General features: G+C 42.1%; 2 protein-coding genes and 2 long non-coding RNA genes across 12 annotated transcripts in view; 3 read left to right on the forward strand and 1 right to left on the reverse strand.

Moving 5' to 3' along the window:
* Positions 1 to 3,241, forward strand: part of LOC116543884 — a 40,104-nt gene extending 36,863 nt beyond the window's left edge. Inside the window, exon 2 of the long non-coding RNA XR_004265738.1 lies at positions 2,996 to 3,241. This is a non-coding gene — a long non-coding RNA (uncharacterized LOC116543884). The remainder of the gene's footprint in view (positions 1 to 2,995) is intronic.
* LOC116543866 (zinc finger protein 429-like) overlaps positions 1 to 12,140 on the forward strand; it is a 785,602-nt gene that overhangs the window by 538,047 nt on the left and 235,415 nt on the right. The window lies entirely within an intron of this gene.
* The window catches only part of LOC116543870 (zinc finger protein 430-like), a 123,787-nt gene that overhangs the window by 88,985 nt on the left and 22,662 nt on the right, over positions 1 to 12,140 (reverse strand). For 2 of the 9 annotated variants that reach the window (XM_032269824.1, XM_032269826.1), the window contains one exon: positions 739 to 865. In XM_032269824.1, the coding sequence (XP_032125715.1) occupies positions 739 to 772 (34 nt within the window). In that variant the 5' untranslated portion in view covers positions 773 to 865. Of the gene's footprint in view, positions 1 to 128; positions 503 to 738; positions 866 to 8,835; positions 9,206 to 12,140 lie in introns of those variants that run through there. The other 7 variants (XM_032269829.1, XM_032269830.1, XM_032269831.1 and 4 more) reach the window with 7 other exon arrangements.
* LOC116543896 lies at positions 4,492 to 5,176 on the forward strand. Its single transcript, XR_004265752.1, has 2 exons — positions 4,492 to 4,525; positions 4,822 to 5,176. It is a non-coding gene; the product is annotated as an uncharacterized LOC116543896 (long non-coding RNA).

Raw genomic sequence — 12,140 nt, forward strand, 5'->3', positions numbered from 1 at the left:
GGGAGGAAATTGCCAAAACCCAGGGGGGGGGGGGGGGGGGGGGGCGGAACCCCCCCCATTTCCCCCAAGCCGGGGAAAAAAAAGAAAAACCCCTTTCAAAAAAAAAAAAAAAAAAAAAAAAAAAGGATGTCATAGAACATTCTAGAAAATTAATCCCAAAATACTATTTAATGACAGAAGGTTCTTAACATTTAGAAAATATTTTAAATTTATAGGTCCTTAATTTCACTACCCAGTACTCTAAGTCAAAAATTAGTGGTGGCAAATCTATTTTAACATAGGGTCAACAATATTTTATACCACTAAATTTCTGAAATTACCACTACTCTAGAGTGAGGATTACAGACCAGTTCAGGAATGTAAAAAGTTCGGGCCAAGATAAAACATCTTAAAGAAATTTTTTCTATGTGGACAATATCTCAAGACTTTCTGAAAACAGGGATTATAAATTCACTCATGAAAAGCATAAATTGGCTGGGTGTGGTGGCTCACTACTGTAATCCCAGCACTTTGGGAGGCCAAGGCAGGTGTATCACCTGAGGTCAGGAGTTTGAGACCACCTTAACTAACATGGAGAAACCCCATCTTTAAAATAATAAAAAAGTTAAAAAAAAAAAAAAAGAAAAGAAAGAAAGAAAGAAGGAAAGAAAAACATAAATTACCAAAAATTATTCTACAAAAATAGAGAAATGAAACTTTTGGAGTATATAAGAGATTGTGTATTATAGTTATTCTCACCCAAGAAGACCAGGTTTCTGTAGTTCTCTAACATCACTTTTCTATACAAATCTTGCTGATCAGTGTTCAGGCATTGCCACTCCTCCAGAGAGAATTCTATGGCCACATCCCTAAATGTCAACGGCCCCTGAAAAACACACATACGCACACACACACACATACACACATGCACACACATACACATTTACAAGTGTCCATAGGCAGAATTTATCACTTAAATTATACTTAAATGAGAAAGTAAAGAATATTGGTTCTGACTTATAGGAATGACTGAAATTATCCAACAATTTTTAACACAGAAATATTCTTTAATGTATTCTCTAACTCTTGAGAATGCTATAAGATACACAACACTAGTGTATATATGATACACTAATGAATAATACAGTATAAAGCTAAAGGCATAAACATAAACATGTACATTTTTAGTGCTATATTTGCATCACAAAGAATGAGTTGTGCGTGTTTTTCAGACAAAAAGGACATGTTGAGTTAGAAGTCACCTCTTAAGTTTTAATGTGTACAATAAACTGGAGATCTTGTGCAGATTTTTTCTTTTTCAGAGCATCTGAAATAAATTCTGAGTTTCTGAATTTCTAACAAGCTCACTAGCAACACCAATGTGTTTGGCACAACAAGAATATTTTGTCAAACATCCATTAAGTGGAAGAACCTGTGTTTTACCCAGTTTTTCTGGCCTGTAAAGAAAGGTAAGAGTCTTTATTTTCCAAAGACAGAGATATGCAAAAAAAGAAAGGCAGCTGCCAGATTAAATGTGATGGTTTATGCACAGCTCTTCTTTAGCTACATAAACATACTTAATAATGAAGAGAAAAAAAAACTCTATAGTAAAATAAATATTTCAGAGAGCTCTTTAAGTACATTTTAAAATCAACTGCACTTTTATGATGTGCTGATGCACAGAGAACACAGCAACACTGCTGAGATACTGCCCCTCAAGAAGTAAATTATATTTAGCAGGCATCTGTTCTGGGAAATAAAAAAAAAAGAAGTAAATTATACTCTGAATTTAACCATACAGAAAAATCAGTTTTATGCAGAGTCCAACACGCAGATATCTGTTATGTTCTGTAATTTTAAATAACAATTTAGTCTTTCTTTATCACCCTAGAGAGCAAGTATCTCTCAATAACTCTTTTTTCAGAACTTTCAGGGTAATAAATGTCATCCTGTTTAAATAAGCATTTTCTTAATCCTGTTCTGCATAGAGCTAATGGAGAACACAGATGAAACCTCAACATTACCCGTTCTCCATCTTTACTAAGACTCCAGCTTTTCTGCATTTGGAATCTTGAGTATGCACATCTTCCCATGTTCAACAAAAAAAAAGGGAACATTTTTAATATCACAGATTACAAATTCATGGTGAGAAATGTGCATGGCATATAAAAAAGCCACAATTTAGAGACTATAGAGAAGGCTCTGGGATATAGGAGAGAAATATTTTGCAGAGGCCCTTGACTATCAAAAGAATTTTAAATAATAGTTAAAACAAACTCAACTAGGGGAAAAGAAACACAAGCAGGGAAGTAAAGGTTTGCAAGGACTAAATGCTTGGCACTCCAGGAGGCAAAGTGGACATAGCTCTTTCTCTGAGACATATTTAGCTTAAAAAAAAAAACAAAACAAAAAAAAAAAACAACCATTTTTTTCTCTTTTGCCTTATTTAAAAATCCTATTTAGATTTACACTAGCATCTTGCAAAAATGCCTTTAAAGGTGTCAGCACCACCTGTTTACCTGCTACCTCACACTCACAGATAAAAGAACTAAAACCTGCAGGAAAAGTCCACCCATTTTTATTCTTTTTTTATGTTTATTTATTTATTTTTTTTTGAGATCGGGGCGGGGGGCGGGCTGTCTCTCGCTTTGTTGCCCAGGATAGAGTGCAGTGGCTATTCACGGGCGTGATCCCACTACTAATCAGTATGGGAGATTTGACCTGCTTTGTTTCCTATCCGGGCTGGTTCACCCATCCTTAGACAACCTGGTGGTCCCCGGCTCCTCGGAGGTCACTGTATTAATGCCGAACTTAGTGCGGACACCCTATTGAGATTGCGCACTATAGCCCAGAATTCCTGAGCTCAATAGATTCTCCCACTTCAGCCTTCCGAGTAGCTAGTACTACAGGAATGTGCCACCATGCATGGACCATTTCTATTCTTTATAACAGAAGAGATTCACAAACAATGAGCTCTCCATGAATTAAAAATATGTTTCTCTATTTCTGTCTTCAGGAGCCCACCCTGCCACAAATACCAGCAAGTTCTGCTACAGTAGTGAAAATACGGGTCACTCTCACCTCTCCCCATAAAAACCAAACAGAAGAGTCCCTGTGACCAAGTGCGAAGGTGAAACTTTACTCTCATGAATGTATCTTGAACCTCTCAGACTTAATTCTGGCCTCATCTCAAAGTCACATGAGACACAATAAAAACACGATAAATAATTTCACCTAGAACAATAAACAGAACCTGTGGAAATGATACAAGTAAAGAGATGTTTGTAAATTGGCCATGGAATCCAAATGAGAAGCCTGGGCTGATAACCACTTAGCTAAGCTTTGCCTCTAAAACTTTAATGAGCTCAAAAATCACTTGATAATGTTGGTCTCACTCTATGTCATGTGATTCTGCAGGTTTGGAAAGGGTTCATGGATGGGTGTTTCAAACAAGTTCTCTCTCAATGCTGATGTTGCTCCCCCTGGGCTCATTATTAGAATTAGTTAGACGAGAGCACTGAGCGTAAGGGACTCTGCCTACATGGTCTTTATTTGTACCAGAAGTGTAAGGGACTTACACTCAGCACTCTTGTCACACCACAAATACTTGGGATACAAATAAAGACAAAACATCGCCGGGCGCGGTGGCTCACGCCTATAATCCCAGCACTTTGGGAGCCCGAGGCGGGTGGATCACGAGGTCAAGAGATCGAGACCATCCTGGTCAACATGGTCAAACCCCGTCTCTACTAAAAACACAAAAAATCAGCTGGGCATGGTGGCGCGTGCCTGTAATCCCAGCTACTGAGGAGGCTGAGGCAGGAGAATTGCCTGAACCCAGGAGGCGGAGGTTGCGGTGAGCCGAGATCGCGCCATTGCACTCCAGCCTGGGTAACAAGAGCGAAACTCCGTCTCAAAAAAAAAAAAAAAAAAAGAAATTGTCCAAACCAAAGAAACATGTCAGCAAGGCCTATGGTGGTTCCATGTGTGCTAAATGTGTTCATGACAGGATCAAGTGCGCTTTCCTTATAGAGGAGCAGAAAATCATCATGAAAGTTTTGAAGGAGAGCACACACACAGTCAGAAAGCTAAATAAAACATGAAACGTTTTTATGTAATAAGAATGAAAAGTAGTTTTGTTTTTTTTTTTTGAGATGGAGTCTTGCTCTGTCTCTAAACTGGAGTGCAGTGGCACAATCTCAGCTCACCGCAACCTCTGCCTCCCTGGTTCAAGCAATTCTCCTGCCTCAGCCTCCCGAATAGCTGGGACTACAGTTGTGTGCCACCACGCCCAGCTAATTTTTGTATTTTTAGTAGAGACAGGGTTTCACCACGTTGGCCAGAATGGTCTCTGTCTTTTGACCTCATGATCCACCCACCTCGGCCTCCCAAGGTGCTAGGATTACAGGCATGAACCACCTCAACCGTCCTAAAAATGAAAAGATTTTTTAAAAAAGACAAAAAAATCTCCATTGCTGTCTCTTTAAAGTTTACAGAAAAAAACAAAAGGCAGCAATGTCTGAATAAGTCTGCATTTAAAAAATATGTATACATGGGCCAGGCATGGTGGCTCACGCCTATAATCCCAGCACTTTGGGAGGCCGATCACGAGGTCAAGAGATCGAGACCATCCTGGTCAACATGGTGAAACCCCGTCTCTACTAAAAATACAAAAAATTAGCTGGGCATGGTGGCGCGTGCCTGTAATCCCAGCTACTCAGGAGGCTGGGGCAGGAGAATTGCCTGAACCCAGGAGGCAGAGGTTGCGGTGAGCCGAGATCGCGCCATTGCACTCCAGCCTGGCTAACAAGAGCGAAACTCCGTCCCAAAAAAAAAAAGAAGGTATACATGAACTCATGCAATGTTTATTAAGGAACCATGTGCTGCAACTGTAAGAGGAGGTAATGGGTTCCTGGCCATACCACTGTTTTCCTCTCTTCTGCTGCTGGCGAAAGGATCTTTGTGGTGGAGCAGCTGCTATAGCCTGAGGTGAGGTCATGCCCTCTTCTCCCTTTATCCTTTGCCCCATTCTCTAGCAGGGAAAATGCAGCAGGGATGCCCCTGGAGGTGGCTGAGCCCCTGTCTAGAGAAAGAGGCAAGCTCTGTTGACACAGGTCTTTTGTAAGGCCACAAGGTTTAAGCTGGTGGCCCAGGACCATCATTCTACTATAATAAAGATTATGAAATAATAATATAATAATAATAATAAAAAGAAGGTACTATGTGCTCAAGAGTGTGTTACAGGGCACTGTGCTGGGAATAACACATTATGTGATTAATCCTAATAACACCTTGAAAGTTCATACTAAGTGCTCAATAATTCTCAGGATTTAAAGAGCCTAGAATTAATATTTATTTCTCTGTTTCTCTGACATTGATTTTCTTAAAAACATATAAACTAAAAGCTAAAAATGTAGACATGAAGATATATAAATAACTAAAAGCTAAATATAAACAAATGATCTACAGATAAAGAACTATAAACGTAGAGTTTAATGTAGTTTAGAGAAAATTTTTGTGTTTATATTTACTTGTTTGTGACTTGTGGAGCTACTACTAGATCTGCAGGAATAAAAACCAAGTTGCTAAAGGGAATGTTTCTGTAAGCACTGATTTTACTACAAAATTTAAAAATTAAGATCTTGAAATGTATATGTTATTTTTCTTATGTATCTGTTTTTGGGTTTCAGGATATTGTGAGCACCAGCTCTAGAAAGTCAGCACGATTTTACCAGCCAAAACTTGAATCTTTATGAATCAGTTTTGTAAAGAAAGACTCCAGAGTGAGGCCAGACCTAAATAAGTCCTCCAAAAAGGGTGAATCTGATCAGAACTGGGGCAGGGAGAAGACCCTAGGTAGAATTTGTTCTCTATGCCTCTGGGGTATTTCCAGTTCGGTTTTTCCTAAGCTTACCTAAAAACTTAAATTTCAGAGTTCATGTAACTTTAATCTATTTTGGCCACTGCTTTGTCAATTTTATAACATATACTAATAAGCAATTTAAACAAATCTTTTAAAGTTTTCTACGATAATTTTAGCAGAAGATAAATATCTATTCTTAGAAAAGTAAAGGAAAAATAATAGCAACTCTTCAGTTCATAAACAGCCCTTCAGGTAATAACATAAGTCACAGCAATATAAAAAAAAAGGGGCCCAAGTTTTTTGTTTTTTTCACACATCTATTCATTGGACTACCATATGATGCTTAATTCAATCATGTATCCAGTTGCCCATCTAGACTAAAAGTTTCTGGATGATAGGGACCATGACTGCTGTATCTATTTTTTGAATGATCATATGAAATGGAAGCAATTAGTTTAATAGTTTGAGTCACCAGATCTTCTCTTTGTCTTTCACCCAAGTGCCAGAAAACTTCAGAAACTCTCATCTGGGCACCAACCAAAGTTACCTCTTGTATCAGGGAGAAGAAAACACAGGATGACTCCTTTCTCTTACACTGATACAGAAGCAGAATTAATCATTCTTGTCAGCCTGACACAATTCTGCCCTGGACGTCCTCAAATGTCTTGGAAACACCTAGATGATTGCTAGAGGATTCCCAGTGACCCAGGGCTGATGGCCTAATGATAACCCACACTGGAGAAACTCAGGCTGATTCTAATAAAAAATGGAATTGCCTTGGTGGAGCTCCAGAGGCTGGATCACCTATCCTGCTTTGCCAGTTTTTGAGTAAGAAAAAGGACAAGAATACTCTACTCCAATATCACAATTTAAAGGTAGGTATAAGGCCGGGCGCGGTGGTTCAAGCCTGTAATCCCAGCACTGTGGGAGGCCGAGGCGGGTGGATCACGAGGTCAAGAGATCGAGACCATCCTGGTCAACATGGTGAAACCCCGTCTCTACTAAAACTACAAAAAATTAGCTGGGCATGGTGGCACGTGCCTGTAATCCCAGCTACTCAGGAGGCTGAGGCAGGAGAATTGCCTGAACCCAGGAGGCGGAGGTTGCGGTGAGCCGAGATCGTGCCATTGCACTCCAGCCTGGGTAACAAGAGCGAAACTCTGTCTCAAAAAAATAAATAAATAAATAAAATAAAGGTAGGTATAGTTGTGGTCATGGCTTTGGATACTTTGTGGACTTGATCTCTCACTCTTAAGATGCTTGTTTACACTTACAGATTCTGTCATCAGATTCTATTTACACCTGGAGCCTCTCACATAACTGTAGCGGTCACTAAACAAGATCTGAAAAGCTTAAGGAGCCACAATCTCAAAGGGGGGTCTTTAAGATTTCTATGTTGATGGCCAGGCAAGGTGGCTCATGCCCGTAATCCCAGCACTTTATGAGGCTGAGGCGGGCCAGCTATCTGATCTTTGACAAAGCTGATGAGAGAAATGTGAGAATTCTCTATTTAATAAATGGTGCTGGAACAACTAGCTAGCACTATGTAGAAGATTAAAACTGGTCCCCTTCCTTACACCATATATAAAATCAACTCAAGATGAATTAAAGACTTAAATGCAAAACTTCTAATTTAAAAAAAAAAAAACACCTGGAAGATTAATAACCTAGAAAATACCATTCTAGGCATAAAAACTAGGAAAGATTTTATTATGAAGATACCAAAAGAAACTGCAACAGAAGCAAAAATTGACTAATGGAACATAATTAAACTAAAGAGCTTTTGCACAGCAAATGAAAATATTAACAGACTAAACAGACAATCTACGAAATAAAAAGAAAATATTGCAAATTATTTTTTACAGAGATTTAATATCCAGAATAGAGAAGCTTAAACAAGTTTACCGGAAAACAACATACCACCGCATTAAAAAATAGGCAAAAAACATAAACATATTTTTGAAAACACAAGTATGTGTCTAGCAAAAATATTTTATAAAATGTTCATCACATTAGAGAAATGCAAACAAAACAAAACAAAAAACTGCAATGAGATACTATCTCACACCAGTCAGAATGTCTGTTAAAAAGTGAATTAACAGGTGGGGCACGGTGGCTCATGCCTGTAATCCCAGCACTTTGAGAGGCCGAGGCGGGCGGATCACAAGTTCAGCAGTACCAGACCAGCCTGGTGAAACACGTTGAAACCCCGTCATTACTAAAATAAATAAATAAATAATACAAAAGTTAGCCGGGTGCAGTGGCTCACGCTTGTAGTCCCAGCTACTTGGGAAGCTGAGGCAGAAAAATTGCGTGAACCCAGGAGGCAGCGGTTGCAGTGAGCCGATATCGCGCCACTGCACTCCAGCCTCCAGCCTGGGCGACAGAGCGCGGCTCTTTCTAAAATACATATATATATACCACGTAACTGTACTAAACCAATTACTAAATCTGATTTTCTTCATCATGAATTTTATAAAAGACTTTCCTTCAAGCCTCTCCCACAGACCACAAACTACAAACCATAGCTGGGTGCTCTACAATTCTAGAACCACTCTTACATTAAGTTCTTTAATATTTTTGCAGTGACTCCCATAAATTTTTAATAGGAGAAAATAGGAACCGGGAACCCCAAGGAACAACGCTCTTTCCATTCATAAACCCGGACCCCAAATCAGATTCTCCTCTGATGACCCTCCCGCGGTTCCTGCAGAATCTGGGAGACGCGGCGCTGAGGGTGCAAAAGCTGACAGAGAGGGCTCCAGGCCAGGGCACAGTCACTGCGCCGAGAAGAGACAGGACGTCCGTGAGCTGGCTGTCAGCGCGGCCGCCATCTTATTGCTGAAGGCGACTGAGGCCGAGCTGGGCAAGGAGAACTCAGGGTTCAGATTGTGGAGCTGACGTTGGGGAGGCCTGAGTCCCGCCACGGCCACTTCCTACCGGTTCCAACCAACCCCTTCCCCTCTCTAGGGATGTTGACCCAGCATTCTCACCATTTCTAGGCTTCCAGGGCGTCCTGGCATCTTAGTTGTGGATCTCTCAATGCCTGCAGGTCACGGGGCTACAGAGGCTGGGCCTCCAGGAGCAGGACACACAGAGAAGTGAAAACCAAAGCTGGAGCTCTGGCTGCCCAGAGAGACAAAGGGCCCGCCATATCCCGGAAGCCGTCCTGTCCGCTCCAGCTGTGTGCCTGATTGGACGGTTGACAGTCCAGCGTCGCTGATTGGATAACGTTTAAAACCCCACCCTCTCAGGCCCTGAGTGACAGAAGATGTGATTAGACACTGGGCTGAATAAAGAGTGACAGCCTAGGCTGCATTTTTTCAGGCAGGGCTTCCTTCTTGAGCTGAGCTAGGCCCACCCCAAAAGGTATTTGCATTCAACCTTGTGTATAAGGTCATATACATTTGTAAATTATATATCATATGGCTATACGTAAATGAAAAAAATATAATAACAAATGTTTTAAAATTTCAGCTTTTTTTTGTGGCAGGGCACAGTGGCTCACCCCTGTAATCTCAGCTCTTTGGGAGGCCGAGGCAGGTGGATCACAAGGTCAGGTGTTCAAGACCAGACTGGCCAACATGGTGAAACCCCGTCTCTACTAAAAAATACAAAAATTAGCCAGGCATGGTGGCGCAATCCTGTAATCCCAGTTACTCAGGAGGCTGAGGCAGAGAATTGCTTACACCCCAGAGGCAGAGGATGCAGTGAGCCGAGATTGTACCACTGCACTCCAGCCTGGATGATAGAGCAAGACTTTGTCTAAATAAATGAATAAAATAAAATTTCATCTTTTTTAACCTTCCTGGCTTCTGGTTCTCTGAACAGGCAGCCTGAGATTTTAAAAAGGAGGTAATCATCTGAAATAAAATGTCAGCTGTCATGCATGTCGCTCACGTAAAGAGACCACCAGGCAGGCTTTGTGTGGGCAACAAGTCTATTTATTTTTTGATTGGATGCAAGCAAGCCAAGTCTGAGAAAGGAGTTAGGCAAAAGAGGTAGGAGAGGGGATTGGTTATATAGGTTGGAGCAAATGGTCAGCTAAAGGTGGTAATCTATCTTGGGGAAGAGGAGGAAGTCGTGGGATGCATGATATCAAGGGAGGGGGTAGGCAATCTATCTTAGGGAGGGGAAGGGCGTCACGGGATGCATAATCACAAGGCTAGGGGTCATTTATTAAGAACAGTCATGGCCGGGTGCGGTGGCTCACGCCTATAATTCTAGCACTTTGGGAGGCCGAGGCGGGTGGATCACGAGGTCAAGAGATCGAGACCATCCTGGTCAACAAGGTGAAACCTCGTCTCTACTAAAAATACAAAAATTAGCTGGGCATGATGGTGCGTGCCTGTAGTCCCAGCTACACGGGAGGCTGAGGCAGGAGAATTGCTTGAACCCAGGAAGTAGAGGTTGCGGCGAGCGGAGATCATGCCATTGCACTCCAGTCTGGGCAACAACAGCGAAACTCTGTCTCAAAAAAAAAAAAAAAAAAAAAGAACAGTCATGATCATAAGGGTGGGAAGTATCAGTTGCAGTCAGAGGGTAGGGTTCGGTAGATTACATAGTTACAAGAGTGGGGGTCTTGAGAAATCCTATGTCTGAGGAAAATTTTTGCAAGGCTGAACAGGAACAATGGATGCAGGTTTGCAGAGCCATTAGTTGGGGCAGGAACAAGTTGTTTTACTTCTTTCTGTGGCCACCTGGTCACTTGTGGTTACTTTAGACTTTCTGGCTCCTGGGGACTTTCCAGAGGTGTATGTGTGGGTCACCAAGGCTAAAATGACCAGGCCTGGACTTGGAGGCCTAATATGAGCCACATGTAAATTTTGAATTTTCTAGAAGCTAAATTTTAAAAAGAAACAATGGACCAGGCAGCTCATGCCTGTAATCCCAGCACTTTCGGAGGCCAAGGTGGACGGATCACAAGGTCAGGAGCTTGAGACCAGCCTGGCTAACATAGTGAAACCCCATCTCTACTAAAAATACAAAAATTAGGCAGACGTGATGGCAGGTATCTGTAATCCCAGCTACTCGGGAGGCTGAGACAGGAGAATTGCTTGAACCTGGGAGTCAGATATTGCAATGAGCCAAGACTGCGCCATTGTGCTCCTGTCTGGGTGGACAGAGCAAAACTCTGTCTCAAAGAAAACAGACAAACAAATAAGGGGCCAGGCGCAGGGCCTAACGCCTGAAATTCCATACGTTGGGCAGCTGAGGAGGGCGGATCACGAGGTGAAGAGATCCAGATCATCCTGACCAACATAGTGAAACCCCATCGCTACTGAAAAAATACAAAAATTAGCTGGGCATGGTGGCATGTGCCTGTGGTCCCAGCTACTCGGGAGGCTGAGGCAGGAGAATTGCTTAAACCCAGGAGGCAGAGGTTGCAGTAAGCCGAGATCACACCACTGCACTCCAGCCTGGCTATAGAGAGACTTTGTCCTAAAAATAAGCAAAAACCAACAAGGAACAGGTTGAATATATACAAAATATTATCATTTTAATATGTGAGGAATATGTAATTATTAATAAGGCATATAAATAATTGCAACTAATTTTTTTTCCTGAGACAGATCTTGCTCTTTTTGCCCAGGCTGTAGCGCAATGGCGTGATCTCGGCTCACGGAAACATCTGCTTCCTGGGTTCAAGCGATTCTCTTGCCTCAGCCTCACGAGTAACTGGGATTACAGGCATGTGCCACCACATCCAGATAATTTTGTAGTTTTAGTAGAGACAGGGTTTCTCCATGTTGGTCAGACTTATCTCGAACTCCTGACCTCAGGTGAATTGCCCACTTCGGCCCCTCCAAAAAATTTAGTTGCAGGCCGGGTGCGGTGGCTCAAGCCTGTGAACCTGTAATCCCTGGGATTACAGCCATGAGCCACCGCACCCGGCCTGCAACTAAATTTTTTAAACTAACTCTGTATTTTACCTTTCCAGCACATCGCAATTTAGACCAGGCACATTCCGGGCACCCAGGAGCCGCATATGGCAGCTCTGATGTCAGCAATGTGAAGGGCCAGATGTGAAGGAAGAGCCTCTCCCTACCATTATCTCTCTTCAGTTTCCAGGGTGGAGCAGATAGTGGCTATAGAAAGAGCTGAGGGAGGCCGGGCGCGGTGGCTCACGCCTGTAATCCCAGCACTTTGGGAGGCCGAGGCGGGTGGATCACGAGGTCAAGAGATCGAGACCATCCTGGTCAACATGGTGAAACCCCGTCTCTACTAAAAATACAAAAATTAGCTGGGCATGGTGGCGCGTGCCTGTAATCCCAGCTACTCAGGAGGCTGAGGCAGG

This window comes from Sapajus apella, unplaced genomic scaffold (genome assembly GCF_009761245.1).
Source record: "Sapajus apella isolate SASKATOON/1434 unplaced genomic scaffold, GSC_monkey_1.0 scaffold199, whole genome shotgun sequence".
NCBI lineage: Eukaryota > Metazoa > Chordata > Mammalia > Primates > Cebidae > Sapajus > Sapajus apella.